This window comes from Zonotrichia albicollis, chromosome 18 (assembly GCF_047830755.1).
Source record: "Zonotrichia albicollis isolate bZonAlb1 chromosome 18, bZonAlb1.hap1, whole genome shotgun sequence".
Lineage (NCBI taxonomy): Eukaryota > Metazoa > Chordata > Aves > Passeriformes > Passerellidae > Zonotrichia > Zonotrichia albicollis.
In genome coordinates this window covers 4,681,036-4,698,913 of record NC_133836.1, presented here as the reverse complement: position 1 = coordinate 4,698,913, position 17,878 = coordinate 4,681,036, and the positions used below count along the sequence as shown (strand labels likewise).

The following is a 17,878-nucleotide window of genomic DNA, read 5'->3' as shown; positions in this document are numbered from 1 at the left end:
TCACCTAATCAAGGAGAGACACTTCTAGGCTTCTTTCCTTTTTGAGGGGACAAAGGATAGTTTTGTCTCTCCATTAACAGGGGGCACACTCCTATATAGTATCCCTTTGGTATAATTATAATATTAATATAATATAGTATAGTTTTAATAAAGCAATTGTTCAGCCTTCTGAATCAATATCAAATGCCAATCAAAATTAAATGCCAATCATTCCCTGCACTAGGGGCTCCCTACATTCTACAATACCAGCGCCACTCCCACACAAGGATTTTCACACAGCTGCCTGTTTTTCCAGCAGGAATCAGCCACATGCTCCGTGCTGCTGGAGAAGGGGCTGCTACCCCCAGCCCCAGCTCCCAGCAGCTCCTTGGTACCTGTTGATGAGCGAGACCACAGCAGCAAAGAGCTCCTCGTAGAGCCCCGAGGCCATTCCCTCCACACACTCCACTCCCGTCATCTTCGGCCCTGGCACAGCGAACGGAAGAGCAGGAAACACTTTTATTTCCATCCCAGGTTCAGAGCTGAGCTGAACTGGGATCTGGGATTCCCTGGGTTGTGGTGCAGGAGAACCCACACAGCTCCACAGCACATCCCCTGAGCCTGCCCTCAGCTCTCATGGATTTAAGGAATACAACCATGTCAAAAGTCCCCTCCTCAGGTTCTTGCTTTTATCGGGATGACTTGCAGGGCGCAGCTGGAATTCTGCTGCTACCATGGAATCATCAAGGTTGGAAAAGACCTCCAAGATCATCAAGTCCAAGCTTTAAGGAGTGTGAGAAGGCTGACCTGAAATCCAGGCAATATCTCACCCTCCCACTTAACACATGCTGGGTCTACCTCCATGAATCAGAGCCATACAATAATTTAAGGTTTCTGGTGGCTCAGCAGCACAATCCCTGATCCAGATCTCCTTGCAGGGCACAGGTGCTTGGAGCACAACACCAGCTAATTTTTGGAGTTTGGGGATTTCCCCATTTTTCTAGGCAGAAATCTCACAGCATTTAAGCCACATCACTTCTCTGAATTCATCTCATTTCACCGGTCCCTAAGGAGGGTCAGCTGGAGAGCTGAGGGCAGCGATGTGACATAGCACAGTTAATGATTTTATTAATTTTAAGACCTACCTGGGCCTCTCAGCCTGAGAAAAACAGGACAATTTGTCTCACCATTCTCTCTCTCCCAGAAGCAAAGGGGAAAGGTGATATGGGAAACATATATGTATATGAAAACTCAGAATTTTGGAAGCATGTAATGTACTTAGGTGGGTGGAGGAAAACAGAAAAATATATATATTAAAAATATGTATATTATATATATTTTAATATATCTATTTATATATAATATTTTATACGTATTATGTGGTATATGTAATATATACTATAGTATAGTATATTTATATTATATTATAATATATAGGTTATATATAGGTTATTTAACAAATATGCAAACTGCAGAACACAGTTTCTAACACAAATGTAACTTGCTAGGTAGAGACAACTTGTAACAGAACACATAAGAATTTAGTCTCTAGGTAAAGACCATAAAGATAATTCAGTAAAGCAAAACTCAGGTACTGTTGAAACCCATAAAGCAGAACCTTTCATTTTAGGAGCCAGCAAGAACCAGGCTCCTGGTTTCGGACCTCCACTGTGCCTGCCCAGAAGAAAGGGTCAAGCAGTGAACATTGATGAAGATGATGTTACTTCATCAAAAATGCCCACCCAGGACCACCAGGAGGTGTGGCACCACCAAAGACTCTGGGTGGTGAGTGGGCAGGCAGGGAGGTGTGGGCTTGGGGGCTCAATGTGTATTTAAACCTGAAACCCATCTCACCTGTCTCAGAAATTTTGGTGGAAACATCCCCCCATACATCCCAGCTGGAATAAACCACACCCATGCATCCCAGCTGCAGTAAACCACACCCATGCATCGCAGCTGGAATAAACCACACCCATGCATCCCAGCTGCAATAAACCACGCCCATGCATCGCATCTGGAATAAACCACACCCATGCATCCCAGCTGCAATAAACCACGCCCATGCATCCCAGCTGGAATAAACCACACCCATGCATCCCAGCTGGAATAAGCCACACCCATGCATCCCAGCAGGTATAAACCACACCCATGCATCCCAGCTGCAATAAACCACAGCCGCTTTATAGTTTTAAATTGTAAACTCCTAATTACACAAAGGAAAGGGACGGGGCATGGTGGTACCTGGAGGGCTCTCCTCTGCCTGGGGGCTGCCCCGTGCTGTCACCTGCGCCAGGATGTGCCTCAGGTGATGCTTGAAGACGGCGCTGCCGAGCTCCTCCACGTCGCAGCCCAGCACCTCGGCAGCGCGGCTGGCGCTCTCGAACCTCAGGAACTGCTTCCTGCCCACTGCGGAGGGGCACGGGGGGCTCAGCATCACCAGAACGCCCCCTCGTGCACCCCCAAAATCAAAACGGTCCAAAGGGGACCAGGCGAACCACAGGACATCAGAGTTTCAGCAGGGCAGAGCAGCAGATGTGCTGGTGGGAGCTGATGGGATTAGGAAGCAATCCCTGGAAATCCGGGATCACCTTTCAGGGTCCCAGCAGTGTTTGCTGTCCCTGCAGGCGGGAGCAGCAGTTCCTCCCCTCGAGCAGACACGGCTCGCAGCCGGTGATAACGATCCCAGCTTAATGATTTAAATCAATAGGGAAGTCATCTGCAGGGTTAATCCTTTTACAAATCCAGAGCAGAAAGGTGCTGTGGGGGAAGCCAGGCAGCACAGCTCAGAAACACAGAGGGATGAGCAAAAATGGGAGCAGCCAAAATCACCCAGAGACCTCAGGGTGGCACTTTTGGGTGTTGGATGAGGAGCTCGGGGGCTCACGGCTAAAATGGGCCCTTAAAACACAGCTGGAGGCTGGTGGCAGGGAGAGGGTGTGGGATGGAGAGTGAGAGGTGCCCACACCCTGGGAAGCTCCATGGGAACCCTCTCCTGGCTGAGGGGATGCACAAAGCAGGGCTGGAGGGCTGGGGGTGCTTCATGAATCAGCCCCCTTCTCCCTGCCCCTTTGATCGTTCCCCAGTATTTCATTGCTGACTGAAGGACTCCAACATCAAGGGCTGTGCTGGAGCAGGCAGGGGAATTGCCTCAGCACTCCAGGCTTTGATTTATTCTGTTTCCACTTGTTCTTGTCTGAGCTGGCTGGAGGTACGCTGATTCCTGTCAGACACAAAAGCTCTGCGTGATGGGGAGTTGGAAGGGCTGGGGGGGCTGCACAGACCTGGCTGGGATCCCACACTGACCATTCCAGCACCCCACAGTGCTCCAGCATCCCAAAATACCCATTCCAGCTTCCCACAGTCTCCCACAGTGCCCATTCCAGCATCCCAAACTGCCCATTCCAGCATCCCTGGGATAAACAAGAGGGTCCACTCATCCCTGGCACCCCCAGGCACCATTTTGGCTTCCATGAGCTATAACCAGCAGCTCCACACAGCTCTCCTGAGTGTGATGTGACCATGGAAAACTCGCTGACTTTAACACCTGGAGGGAATTACTTTGGCCCAGTAATAATTGAGAGAATCAGAAGGAAAACACAGGGTCAGCACTCACAGGGGCAGCTCAGCCTCTCCCGCTGCAGCCCCAGCCCATTTCCAAACTGCTCAATGCCCAATTTCCTGGGTTCCCAGGGCATGGTGCCACAGGGGTGGGTCTGTGCAGGGCCACAGCAGCTCAAGCACTCACCCTGGGCTGTTGCTGGTGATCTCACTGACCCCAAAATTCCCCCCCGGCTGTCTCAGTGCTCCTGTCCCTCCTGCTGCCCCTGACTTCTGCAGGGTTTGGGGCAGCTCAGTGTCCCCCACGTGAGCAGCAGGTTCCAGCCCTCCTGCCCTGTGGTTTTCCTCCATCCAGAGGAGTTCTGGAGGGTGGATTTGCAGCAGCCAGGGGGTTTGGAGTGAATCCTGACACAGCTGTGGCACCAGCAGGGCTGGAATGGCAGTCACCACCATTACAGGTGGAGCCCACAGGGAGCTGGGAGCCACAAAGCTTTATTCTGATATCCTGATATTGTGATATTCTGATGTCAGGCAGCAAAAGGACAGCGTGAGAGCGAGCTGAACGCCGCCCCTGCTGCGCCCCAAACCTCCCTTCGGCTTACAGGGACAGCAAATAAATTAAACCAGGGGATTTTCTGCAGCCCACAAAGGGACTGGAGCACTCAGGTGAATGGTGCCCGGGGTGCCCTGCTGGCCTCCAGCTGCCAGGCTGCTCTGCTAATAAAAGAGCTGCTCGAATACGTTTCAAAGGCAGCTGGGATGGAGCAGAAGGAGCTTTTGAAATTCAGCCTTTTCTTCTCAGCCTTTTTTTGTAGCTGCAAATGCATTTTCCACCCCCAGCCAGGGAGAGGTGGTGCTGTTCCCTCCTGGTTTATTCCTGTACAAACGGAATGGGTGAGGAGAGAAGGGAAAAAGGTGCCTTTAACCCACACTGGGGCCCGTTTAACACGTGCCAGGGATGGGGTGGAGGAGGTGCCTGGCTGAGCTCCTGAATGCCCTGGAAAAGCAGTGCTGAGCCTCCCTTCGGTGAGATTTCAAGGAGAGGATTTGGAATACACAACATCAAAGGGCATGAAAGGGGAAGGGAAGAGATGGCTATCGGGAGACAGGTTTAACCACATTAAAAGAGTCGTCGCCCCCACTGAGACTCTTGCTCCACCCGGCTTTGATCCATTTTTTATCCATATTTCCTTTCATTTCTCCCCTTTTGTTGACACGCGGCGGGGGAATCGATACCAGAGTGAGCGACACTGAGACATGATCTGCTTGTTAATCCCACACCAGAGAGTGCTCAGAGCCCTGCCTGGGTCTGCTACTCCCATTGCTGCTCAGAGAATGGAGCAGCATTTGTCGTGCACAGAATTCCCTCCCAGGCTGATTTACTGAGGACAGAATGTGCAGGAAGTCTGAGCAAAGCAAAGCTCCTTGTGACCACCCCTCCACCTGCCACTGAGCTGGGCCCTCCCAAAATGACATACATTTCCAAAATCTGCTCTCCTGAAAACTCACAGGGCTGAAAGACTTCCAAAAATTTTTGGCCAAAAGCCTTCTGACACTCATGACACCTAGGGTCATCTATAAAAGCTGGAAGGGCATTAAGGTAGATGGAGATGAGGAAAGAGAACACCAGAAAGAAGGAGAAGAGAGAACTCACTGTAAGTCATGACAGCATCTATCCTTTTAAAATAATTAATAAATGATTAATGGCATAAATTACCATAAGATGTGTTATGACATGTTGCAGAGACATTTATAAATGTCTGTGCCTTAGTTTATGGCAGCCTTTATTCAGTCCTCATAAATTGAAGGGTGTAAATCAATGTGGCTGCCTCTGAAATGGGTTAGAGCACGTCCTAAAATCATTTGTAAGGGATAAGGCAATTTCTGCTCATCCATATTAGCAAAGTCTCTATAAATACAATCTTCATCCAGACACAGCCTATTATAATTCAGTTACTGTGGTAGACACTCAAGAGATGATTAAATTAGTGAAATTAGTGCTACCTGGAGCTGTCCCTTCATGGTGTCATTGGGGACAACGTGCCAACAAAGGAGTCACCCATCCCAGTCCTTCCCAAGGAGTATAACATCCTGTCACCATCACATTTTCTGAAAAATCCCCTTTGCCCAGGATTATTCTCCTGGAAAGATGAGAAACCTCAGAAAAAAAAGGAAAACAATATAATCTCATTTGCTTCTCCTGTGTTTTGCTGCTTTGGAATGTGGAAAAAGGAAAACAATATCATCTCATTTGCTTCTCCTGTGTTTTGCTGCTTTGGAATGTGGTTGGAGATTGTTTATCCAACATGAGAACTGTTTTAACTTAATGATCAGTCATGGTCAGGCTGTGTGAGACTCTGGAGAGAGAGTCACGAGATTCATTATCTTTTAGCCTTCTATCTGTATCCTTTCTCTATTCTTTAGTATAGTTTTAGTATAGAATTTTTTTATACAATATAATAACATAAAATAACAAATTAGGCTTCTATGAACATGGAGTCAAATTCGTCATTTCCCCCCTTCATCTGGGGACCCCCAAAACACAACACCCAGAAGCCCCTTCCCTGTCCTCACGTGGCTAGGACAGAGCTGCTCCAGAAGCAGGGAGGACAGCAGCAGGACATCCCACCTCCCGCCATGCAGGAAGAGCAAGGAAGAACTTGGAGCCACCAAAAAACAGAGCAGCCTTGGGATGAACATCACCCCAAGCACTGATCCCTGCCAGGACGCGCTCCCTCCCCTCTCGGGCACAGACACACGGTGTGAGGGAAGCAGAGGCAGGATTTCCCTCACCTTTGCAGGCTCCAGCAGCTCCCAGGTGGTAGATTCCAGCCAGGACACGCCACACAGCCCCCTGCTCCTCCGCGGTGATGCCCAGCGTGCCCATGGCAGCCCGGAGCTGGGAGAAGGCCACCAGGGCTCTCTGCTTGTCCTCAGGCTGCAGGGGACAGAGACAGGGCTGTCACTGCCTCTGCTGGGCACTGTGCCCAACAGGAGGGAGAGGGAAACCAACAGGACAGCAAGGGAACCACAGAAAATTTGGAGCAGGTGTGACAGACACATTTCCTGAAAAATCCCTTTGCCAGGATCTTTTCTCCTGAGAAGCTGGGAAGCTTCAGCTGCTCCGTGTTTTGCTGCTTTGGAATGTGATTTGGAGAATTGTTTACCCAGCATGTGAATTGTTTCTACTTGGTGACCAATCTCAGCCAGGTGTGTCGGGACTCTGATCAGTCACAAGATTGTATTATTTGTTCATTTTCTTTGCCAGCCTTTTGATGTCTCCTTTCTCTTTCATTAGTATAGTTAGTTTTAGTATAGTATAGTTTTAGTGTATCTTTATGATATATATTATATTATATTATATTATATTATATTATATTATATTATATTATATTATATTATATTATATTATATTATATTATATTATATTATATTATATTATATTATGATATTTTATGATATGGTTAATATAATATCAGCCTTCTGAAACATGGAGTCAAGATTCTCATCTCTTCCCTCATCCTGGGGACCCTCAAACACTCCCACAGGCAGGTTCCTTGGGTGCCTGTGAAAGGAGGGTAAAACCCCATCTCTGAGCCCAAATCTGCTGCATCAGCAGGGTGAGGATCTTGCTGTGCCCTCCCCGGAGCTGCAGCTCCAGCAGTCAGCTCCTCTGGCTGCCAAAGTGGAGCAGGAGCTCCCTAATGAAGATGGAATATTGGATTCATCAGTAGATGATGTAACTGCAAATTGCTGCGATTCATCCCAGCACTTTCGGCTTGTGGACAATCTGCTGGGGCTCTGCAGACAGCTCAGACTAATGAGGGGCTGGAGGTGGGAGGCAGCTCTGGAGCTTTAACCCCTAAAATCCACATTCTGTGCTGCCCAAAGGATGCTCTTGCCCCTTTTGCTGCAAGGGAACATCAGGGGTGGGTGACCCTGGAGCAGCAGGACCTGGTCCCAGGGTGGCTGTGGCATCCCAGTCCCAGCAGAGGGGTGATGGGGGGGCTGCTTGGGCAGACCCTTCTCACATCCCAACATCCCCTCCCTCCCCTCCAGGCTCCCAGTACAGTGGCATCATCATGAGACACCCAGGAACCAGGGAATCAATGTCATCCTCCAGCTGGTGGTGACAAAATGGGTGCCCTGCGCCATCCCACCCCAGGTGGGCACAAACATTTCCCTCTCCCTACCTTTGTGAAGGGTTTGATCCCAAAGGAATTGCTCTCAGCCACCTGGTGCAGGTGCAGCATCGTCCTGGGAGTAGTCACAAAAAAAAAAAGAGAGTTAAACTCCTTCCTTGGCTGCCCTCAGCTCCCCCAGCTAACATCTGAGGGACCTGGATAGGACAGGCCACCACAGCACTGCCCCACACAGGGACATCAGCTGGAGTCTTCTCCTGGGGACACAGCCTGGTGGGAGCCAGAAGTGAGAGGGAAAGGGATCTCTGTGTCATTCAACACCCCAATTTCAGCATTAGTGGAGGTGCACCAGGAAATGCCCTCTTTTCATAGAAAATCTCTCTGAATGTAGAAAGACCCCATTGTTCTCACAATCCCTTATCAGGTGGGTCTCAAAACCCCACTGATGGAGGGAATTTGAGTATAAAGGATGAGGAATATCCCTGGGCAGCCCAGGGCTGTCTCACCCACCTCTCTGCCACATCCAGCCCTGCCAGCAGCAGTGGGAAGATGTTGAAGCTGCTCTCTCCTTCGGGCTGCTGGGCAACACGGGCCCTCTCCAGCAGCAAGGTCTGGGGAGGGAAAAGGGGACAGGGAGATGGAAAAGGGGACAGAGAGATGAAAAGGGGACAGGGAGATGGGAAGGGGACAGGGAGATGGGCAAAGGGACAGGAAGATGGGCAAAGGGGCAGGGAGATGGAAAAGGGGATAGGGAGATGGGAAGGGGGATAGGGAGATGGAAAAGGGACAGGGAGATGGAAAGGGGGACAGGGAGAAGGGAAAGGGGGACAGGGAGAAGGGAAAGGGGATAGGGAGATGGAAAAGGGGACAGGGACACAGGGAGATGCTCCTGGCAGCTGACAAGAGGGGCTGGATTTCTCCTTGCAGGGGCTCAGCTGGGTTTGCGGGCTGCTCCTCCCACCCAGGGCTGTGCAAGCAAGAGCTGAATCATGATCCAGGCATCAAGGAGCAACTTCAGTGCATGAAAGCAACACCCACGGTCCCTCTCTGAGCTCCCAGAGGTCTGGGCAGTGCCATGGCCCCAGCAAAGAGGCTGCAGGACTGTCACTGTCTGGGCTCCAGCCTTGCCAAAGGGTTCAGTGCCAGCCTGGAGGCAGCAATGAGTCTGTAGAGCTGGGGGTCCCCACCCCAGACTGTTCCATGAACCTGCCAGGGTGGTTCTGGTGGTTCTGATGGGGACATTCCTGCACAAGGACAGCTCCACCAGGCCACCAGCTCCCCATGGGTGCCCAGGGCAGAGCAGTGGGAAGCCCTGGTGCTCCCCAGGACACTCTCCTCCCTCAGACAAGGCCCAGGGGCACGGGCAGCTCTGATTAAAGAGCCTTTGATAAGAGCCCTGACATGATAAAAGCCCTCTGAGGCTCAGCTCCGGGCGGCCGTGAGGTGCTGCTAATGAAACGCTGAATTATACATTTGCTCATCAACATTTCATCCCAGCACTGTCCCCAGCTCTCTGCCAGGGACAGAGACAGGCTGGGGGACCCTGCCACGCTTCTGAGAGAGATTCTGCTCATTTGGGGCCATTTGGGCACCTCTGGTTAGGAGGAGCAGGGAGCAGAGCATCACCCCTCATGCCCAGCCTTGCAGCTCAGGGGAGGGTCATCCCCATCCCAAGGACCCCCATTTTCAGCCAGAGCCCTCCCATGGGGGCAGTGTGACAGGTACCTGGAGGTGAGCAGCAGTGACCTGGCCAGTGGCACTGAAATCCAGCGACAGGACCATGGAGAAGCGCGTGGAGCTGCTGCTGTGCCCGGTGCTCACCGAGCCAAAGGCTCCCAGCACTGTGAACATGGCCTGGATCTTCTCCACTGCAAAAGCACCAGCAGAGCCCCCTGAGCCACCCTGCAGCTCTGGAGGAGGGGTCTCCTCCTGCCTCACCTCTGCTGCTCCATCCCAGCCCTGGGGAACTGCCTGGACATGGGGTCAGCATCCCACAATGGGTGTCCACTGGCAGGAATGGGATGTGCCAGCCTGCCCAGCGTGTTCCAGGCCATCCCTCAGCCCTTTGCAAGAGCACGGTGTACCCGGGAGAGTTGAGAAATCCAACCCTGCCCTCTGAAGGCGCTGCCTGCCGAGCAGCAGCGTCACCTGTAACCCGAGCAGGTGTGAAATGTGAAATCGCTGCCCCGAGCGCCGCTCCAGTGATTCCCTCCCGCTGCTCACAAATCTGCTGAGGCTGCCGAGGGGTCAGTGGCACTCGAGGCCACAACTGGTGCTTAGGAGCCTCCCCAGGGGACACAAATACAGGTTTTTATGTGGCTGTGTGTCCACAGCCTGCACAGGCTTTTGATGAGCACCCAGTGTCATTCCTGCCCATACCTGGCACCCTGCATGTGGGAACACAGAACATCCCTCTGGCTGTCCAGGATGGCCAAGACCCTGCCAGAGGGCTCAGACACCCTGGCACAGAGCCCAAAACACCTGTGGGTTTGATTATGATCCCTGGAGCAAATTACCAACCTTAGATGACGCTCAGCAAGCCACAACAGTTTAGATGGAATAATAGTGAAGTTATCATGGGGTGGAAAAAGTAGATTTTGGAGTTTTTGGTATGGGGGTTTAGGAGGCAAGATGGAGGGAACTGGTGTGTCCAGCCTTTCTCCTTCTTCTTCTTGGCCTGCATCTTCTGCTGTGATGTTGGCACTTTTAGATTGGTTTAGAGTAGAAACTCACTGTCTAACATAGGTGATAGGCATTGGGAAGTAATTGTAAATAATGGAGTTTTTAGATAAAGACATAACACCACCCTGGGGACAGGCAGAGTGCCTGGAACTGTCCTGCTGGATGGACCCCGGCAGGGCAGGAGAAAGAATTTTATAGATAAGACACAATAAACAACCTTGAGACCAAGAAATGAAGAGCCTTGGCTCCTTCTTCAAGCACCAGGCTGGGAAAAGAGACTTTGGAACTTTTCTTGGGGTCACTCTGACAAGCCAGAGATCCTGACACCTGCCCATCCCTGAGCTCCTGCCCTTACCTGTGACCCTGCCCTTACCTGAGCCCCTGCCCTTACCTGTGACCCTGCCATCCAGGCTGCCCGCCGTGCCCACCAGGTACTCCAGGGCTCTCTGGCAGCAGTGGGTCCTGCCAGCCCCGCTGTGCCCCAGGGGCACGATGGCCTGGTCCTGCCTCTGCAGCAGCAGGTTCCTGTAGGCTCTGTGTGCCAGCGAGCAGATGTGTGGGGGGAGGTTGTCCCGCTTTCCTCTGGGAATCTGTGTGTGGGGAGAGGGTGACAGAGCACATCACAAACAGGATTCTCACTGAGGGAATCCTGAGGGTGTTTGCCCTCAGGGTGATGGTTTCTCCCCAGGGTGCAGAACCTCCCGAATCTGAGTGCTCAGAGATCCCCCAGCCCCAAGACCAAGCACTCCCAGAGCATTCCTGGCCATCAGGACCTTCAGAGCATCCCTGTCCCAAAACATCCCTGGTCCTGAGTGTTCCCAGAGCATCCCAAGTCCCCCAAATGTCCCCAGAGTATTCCTAATCCCAAACGTCCCCAGAGCAACCATAGTCCTGAATGTCTCCAGAGTATTCCCAGTCCCAAATATCCCCAGAGCATCCCTGGTCCCAAATGTCCTCAGAGCATCCTCAGTCCCAAACGTCCCCAGAGCATTCTTAATCCCAAATGTCCCCAGAGCATCCCCAGTCTTAAATGTCTCCAGAGTATTCCCAGTCCCAAATGTCCCCAGAGCAACCATAGTCCTGAATGTCTCCAGAGCATCCCCGGTCCCAAACATCCCCAGAGCATCCCTGGTCCCAAATGTCCTCAGAGCATCCTCAGTCCCAAACGTCCCCAGAGCATTCTTAATCCCAAACGTCCCCAGAGCATCCCCAGTCTTAAATGTCCCCAGAGTATTCCCAGTCCCAAATGTCCCCAGAGCAAGCATAGTCCTGAATGTCTCCAGAGCATCCCCGGTCCCAAACACCCCCAGAGCATCCTTGGTCCCAAATGTCCCCAAAGCATCCTCGGTCCCAAACATCCCCAGAGCATCCTTGGTCCCAAATGTCCCCAGAGCATCCTTGGTCTCAAACGTCCCCAGAGCATCCCCAGTCTGAAATGTCCCCAGAGCATCCTTGGTCCCAAATGTCCTCTAAGCATCCTCAGTCCCAAATGTCCCCAGAGTATTCCCAGCCCCAAAAGTCCCCAGATCATCCTTGGTCCCAAACGCCCGCAGAGCATCCTCAGTCCCACATGTCCCCAGAGCATCCCCGCTTGTCCCCGCACTGTGACAGTCCCACGGTGCCACCTGCCGGCCCCGCCGCGCCCGGCGCCCTCCGCCACTGTCCCCAGGAGGGTTGGTGGCCGATTCCCGCTGTCCCCGGTCCCTGTCTCACCTTGCCGGCGCTGTCGGCGGTGCCGCTGGCGATGGCCACCAGGCTGGGCCCCGCGTAGGTGCAGGGCAGGCGGGCTCGGAAGCGCTGCCGCAGCGTGTGCATCACACTGCACTCGTTGAGGCTGATGAGGGCAGCCAGGTCCTCGGCCTGGTCCAGGCTCGGGGGGTTGGTCTGGGGAACAGAGACAGAGACCCCTGGAGCTCTGCTGTCATTGTAGGGCTGTGCCAAACCCGCTGGCATCCCAACACCTTGGGCACAACCATCTCAAGGTGATGCTGGAGAAGCATCACTGTGCCCTGGCACTGTCCCTGCACTCCCAGCCCAGGGAACGGGCTCACCTGTCATTATTGCACACAAAACAACACGAGTGCACACACTGTTGCTTTTAAGGTGAAGAAAAAGGGAGTTTATGCTTTGATTCTAACATTTATGGTTTTCTGAAAGTGACAGCGGATTGGAGGGTGAAAGCGTCGCCTCTCCAATGACACTGGGCAAACTAACAGTCTATCAAAATTCTCTTTTTCTATAAAATAATGTAAAACAATGAGTTATTTACAGAAAGTGTGTGAGAAAGCTTGCTACAAGAATGCAAACATCAGAAGGCTTAGAAAATCTTAAAAAACCAGGGCGACACTCACCCTCTGCACGCTGTCCTCATCCACCTCGGTGACGGTGCCATCCTCATCCCGGCGCACCCTCACCCTTCCTGCTGGCAGCTCGGGTGTCCCCACATCTGGTTTCAGCTGTGTGGCTGCAGGAGAGGCTGGTGAGTGTCCCTGGGGTGAGGCAGCTTGGGCAGAGCCGGCTGTGGTGTGTGCCAGGGGCCAAACCCAACCCCGACCCAAACCCAGGAAATCCCTCTGGCTGCCCTGGAGGGCTCCAACCCCTGCCCAGGGGGCTCAGAGACCTTGGCACAGAGCCCAGGACCCCTGCGCCTTTGATTTAGCCCTTGGAAAAAAACAATTACCAACCTTTATGTGAAGAACTACAAGCCAAAAGAGTTTAAGTAGAATAATAGTTTGTCACGGGGTGAAAAACAGATTTTCGAGGTTTTTAGAATGGGGGCTCGGGGTCCCAAGATGGAGGAATCTGGGCATGCCTTGTCCTTTTTCCTTCTCCTTCCTAGCTTCCATCATCTGGGTGATGTCGGCACTTTTAGATCGGTTTAGAGTAGATTGGTTTAGCTCACTGTCTAACATAGGTGATAGGCATTGGGAAGTAATGGTAAATAATGTACATGTAGTTCTTAGTATAAAAAAATAACACCAGTGTGCCTCAACACGACGTGCCTGACAGACCTCAGTGGGTCAGAGAAAGAATTTTATAGATAATAGAAAAATAAACAACCTCAAGAAAGAGAACAAAAGAATTCTGACTCCTTCTTGAACAGCCAGGCTGGGAAAAAGAAGCTTGTACATATCTCAGAGTCACTGTGAGCAGCAGAGATTCTGAGATTGGGGCACAGCACCCGGAGCCAGCTCTGCTCCCAACACATCTGACCCCGGGAGAGAGGAGAGTTACCCAGTGTGAACCCGTCCTGCTGCATCAGCCACACCTTCTCTGCTTCGTACCAAACGTCCCTCGGAGCCTGGGGGAGGAGAGAGGGGAATTGGGCAGGAGCAGGGCGAAAGCTGAGCTGAACAAGCTGCCTTTGCCCCACGGACAGGGGCATTTCCACACCCCTGCCCATCCAGGCCTGGGGTTCCCTCCCCACCAGCCCCAGCCCATGGGAAAGGGAGGAGCATGAAACCAAAAACTGCTCCAAAATCCAGATAACATCCAACACATTACCTGGTCCTTGTCTGTGCTCTCACCCGATGCCTCTCCATCCTGCTCCTTCTCCATGGTCTTGCTCATCTCTTGGCCCCTTCCCGATGTTTCTTCAGCCTGGTCCTTTTCTGTGCTCTTGCCAATCCCTTTGCTCTCTTTCAGCATCTCTTTACCCTTCCCCAGCTCCTCCTTCACCTTCCCCACCTCTGTGGACTTCTCTTGGATTCCTCCCGGCTCCCCCTTGAGACCCTCTGGCTTGTTTGTGGCTTTTTCAGGCTTTTTGATCTCCCTCGGCTCCTTCTTGCCACCTCCAACATCTTTCTTCATCTTCTCTGGCTCTTTCCTGGCTGACAACAGCTCCCTCTGGGCTTTCAGCTTGGCTGGGGGCTCCTCGTGCCTCAGGGGTGTCCCCTTCTCCTTCTTGGTGCTCTCAGGGATTGTCTCTTTCTCCTTGGTGGTTGCAAGAATTGGCCCCTTCTCCTTCTTGCTGCTTTCAGGGATTGTCCCCTTCTCCTTCTTGGTACTCTCAGGGATTGTCCCCTTCTCCTTCTTGGTACTCTCAGAGATTGTCTCTTTCTCCTTGGTGGTCTCAAGAATTGTCCCCTTCTTCTTGCTGCTTTCAGGGATTGTCCCCTTCTCCTTCTTGGTGCTCTCAGGGATTGTCCCCTTGGGTGTGTCCCCTTCCTTCACTGGCACTTTGCTGCTGAGCTGGGGGTCCTGGCTGGGTGCAGGGGCTGGAGTTGGGGGACTGCCCCCCAAGAAGGAGTCCTTGGGGCTCTTCCTGGGCCACGACAACTTTCCCACCTTGGGAGCACCTGGCTGAGGGGTCTCTGCTGGTTTGGGGGTGGTCTCTGATGGTTTGGAGGGAGCCTCTGCTGTTTTGGGGGATGTTTCTGGTTTTGAGGATGTCGCTGTTGGTTTGCAGGGGGTCTCTGCTCTTTTTGGGGGTGTTTCTGCCGATTTGGGGGCAGGCGCTGCTGTTTTGGGGGATGTTTCTGCTTTTTTGGGGGGCGTCTCTGCTGGTTTGGGGGCAGGCGCTGCTGGGCCGGGTGCAGGGGTTTTGCTGGGGACAGTCCCCAGCACAGGGGGCAGCTCCTTGTTTGGGGGGGCTGTGAGCCCCTTGCCCCCCTGCCCCTCTGCCTTCAGCCCGTTCCGCAGGGGCCCCTCGCTGGCCGCCCCTGCTCGGGGCTCGCCGTCCTTCCCCGTGGGCTGCAAGCAAAGAGAGGAGCTGCTGTGACACCTGGGGGTGCTGCAGGGTGATGCCATGGCCTGCCTCAGTTTCCCCAGGTGTGTCAATCACCTCTCCTTTCCCCCACCCTGAGCCCTGCTGAGTGCTGTCTGTCTGTCCTGGCATTCCAGAAGGGCATTAAGTGATTGGCAGAGTTCAAAAGATGCCTTCCACCCCTAGAGGACATTGAGCCATCCAGGTGTCATTTGTCCCTTAAGACTTCCCCCCACTACCTGGTTGTAGCCCTCTGTGCCCCTTCCCTCCCCTTTCCCTGGGGTTAAAAGGAACAGCAACCATGCAGTTCAGGGAGTTCTGTTGGAGCAGTTACTGGATTCAGAATAAAGCTCTTGATCAAACCCTCCATCAGAACCGACTCCTTTCCTTCACCATCACCTTAAAGCTTCTCCACCAGAGGTAAACCTGAGCTCCTGCATGCCTGGATTGTCCCAAGTGCCCAGATGCAGCATCCAGATAGCCAAAGGTGTCTCCTGGGGACACCCAGCTTCCCTGTGCTGTGTGAGGTCCTGCCACAGACATCTTTAATGGAAAATCCTTTCCTTAGGATTTTACCTCTTGAGAAGCTGAGACGCCTCAGGAACAAAATGTAAACAATGGTTATCTGCTGCTGTGGAATGCAACAGGTGCATCTGTGATTGGTCTCATGTGGTTGTTTCTAATTAATGGCCAATCACAACTGGCTCGGACTCTCTGAGACAGAAGCTTTTGCTATCATTTCCTTCTTTTTCTATTCTTAGCTAGCCTTCTGATGAAATCCTTTCTTCTATGCTTTCAGCATAGTTTTAATATAATATATATAATAAAATAATAAATCAAACCTTCTGATCTGGAGTCAGATCCTTATCTCCTCCCTCATCCTCAGACCCCTGTGAACACGGTCACAACGTCCCTCAGTGCTCACCTCCTCCTTGGTGCCCACCCTGCTCTCCTTCCTCCTCCGTGCCTCCTTGGCCTCCTGCTCAGTCTCCCGCACCAGCTGCTTGATGAAACCCCCAGGGATGACCGACAGGAGCAGGGGGGGAGCAGACGGGGGTGGCCCCCGGTCCTCGTCACGAATCTGGGGTGCAGAGCACAGTGGGGTCACAGGGCAGGCACGGGGACAGGAGCCAGCACAGCCTGGTAGTGGCAGCAGGGCTGAGCACAGCGTCCTGCCCAGGCTGGGCACAGCATCATGCCCAGGCTGAGCACAGCATCCTTGTCAGACTGAGCACAGCATCTCACTCAGGTTGAACACAGAATCCCACCCGGGCTGAGCACAGCACCCTGCCCAGGCTGAGCATGGCATCCCACCCAGCCTGAACACAGCATCATGCCCAGGCTGAGCACAGAATCCTGCCCAGGCTGGGCACAGCATCCTGCCCAGGCTGGGCACAGAATCCTGCCCAGGCTCCTGTTGAGGGCACCAGGCTGGGTCAGGGATGCTGTGGGAGCAGAAGCACCGAGAGGAAAAGGCCAGAGAGAAGCGCCCAGGTTGGTGCAGCCCCCGAGGTGCAGCAGGAGCCCAAAGGTGCTGCCAACTCTGCTCTGTGCCAGCAGCCCTGGCGTGGCCACCAGAGGAACCATCCTGGCTGCAACCAGGCAAGAAGCATCTCCAGCATCACCACAGCCACATGCAGCCCTGCAGGTCTCAGGGCAAAACCAGCCCCACTTCCCACAGCTTTTCCAGCAGCAGCACCAGCATCAAACCCTGCCTGCCAGGCTCACGAAAATCACTCAGGCAGGCGGAAATCACTCAAACCAGAACACTCAGGCTGTGAGGGAGCCCAGAGCCAGCACAAGGGAGCTGTGGGGATGTGACCCCAGGGCTGCTGCAGTGACACCCCCAGCACTGAGCTCCCAGGCACCCCAAAAACAGCAGCAGTGCCAGGACTGAGACTTCCCTTCTGCTCCCAGAGTGCGAGGCGCGAGGAGATGGCCATGGTGGCGGCGAGGCAGGACGGTGCTGTGGGGACACACAGGGCACAGAGAGAGCAGAGAGTTAGCCAGGGGCTGCTGCTGGCCCAGAGCTGTGCCAGGCTGGCAACACCCTGACCAATTGAATAATGGATTTGTATTTACAAACAAGCTGTGGGTCTGCTGGTAGATAAAACCAGCACTGGGAGGTAAAAGAAATAATGGGAAGGATTCCACTGATTGATGAATGGAAAAGGATATTTGCTTTTACAAATAAACTTTAGGTTTGTTGAGACATGAAATGAGGCATTAAAAGATGAAAGAAACAATGGGGAAGAAAAACTTCTAAATTCTGTAAGAATTAAGAATTAAAAGGGAGGGTTATACATTAGAGGGAAATCTTTGGTATCAGGCATATCGGGGAGTCTGAACCTCTCAAGTACCTCAGCCAATGGGGAAAGAGAGAAGGGAAATGTGGCCGGGAAATTGGGATAAAAGGAGACTGCGTCCTCCAAATATTGGAGAGATCGCAGGGGAATGCCCCATGGCCTCTCCCTTTATTTGAATAAAGCCAGAAAGGACTCCTCTGTCTCCTTTTGGGACATAAAACTTTGTTGTTTGAGGATTAATTTTCCTAACACCAGGCACCAACTGGAGCACGGCAGGGGACAGGGAGGCCACCAGGGCACTGTGGGGAGGTGGTGGCACCGAGGGCTGGTGGCACGGGGGTGATTGAAGCTGGGACCCCACAGCCCCGGGCTGGGTGGCCGCAGGAGCCCATCCGTGCCCCACTCGGGGCTGAGATCGGTTTCACCTGTCGGGATCATTCATGCACCGAGCGCGCCGGGGCTCGGCCGTGCCTCCCCGGCAGCCGCATCTCCTTGTACAGTAAAGG

General features: G+C 52.9%; 1 protein-coding gene across 4 annotated transcripts in view; it reads right to left on the bottom strand.

Moving 5' to 3' along the window:
- MYO18B (myosin XVIIIB) overlaps positions 1 to 17,878 on the bottom strand; it is a 67,660-nt gene that overhangs the window by 48,119 nt on the left and 1,663 nt on the right. For all 4 annotated transcript variants that reach the window (XM_074554343.1, XM_074554342.1, XM_074554341.1 and 1 more), the window contains exons 2-14: positions 16,973 to 17,032; positions 15,992 to 16,149; positions 13,866 to 15,053; positions 13,596 to 13,662; positions 12,713 to 12,825; positions 12,075 to 12,245; positions 10,753 to 10,951; positions 9,405 to 9,547; positions 8,190 to 8,290; positions 7,731 to 7,794; positions 6,331 to 6,475; positions 2,221 to 2,385; positions 375 to 465 (exon numbers count right to left, since the gene is read on the bottom strand). In XM_074554343.1, coding sequence (XP_074410444.1) covers positions 375 to 465; positions 2,221 to 2,385; positions 6,331 to 6,475; positions 7,731 to 7,794; positions 8,190 to 8,290; positions 9,405 to 9,547; positions 10,753 to 10,951; positions 12,075 to 12,245; positions 12,713 to 12,825; positions 13,596 to 13,662; positions 13,866 to 15,053; positions 15,992 to 16,149; positions 16,973 to 17,032 — 2,665 coding nt within the window. The remainder of the gene's footprint in view (positions 1 to 374; positions 466 to 2,220; positions 2,386 to 6,330; positions 6,476 to 7,730; positions 7,795 to 8,189; positions 8,291 to 9,404; positions 9,548 to 10,752; positions 10,952 to 12,074; positions 12,246 to 12,712; positions 12,826 to 13,595; positions 13,663 to 13,865; positions 15,054 to 15,991; positions 16,150 to 16,972; positions 17,033 to 17,878) is intronic.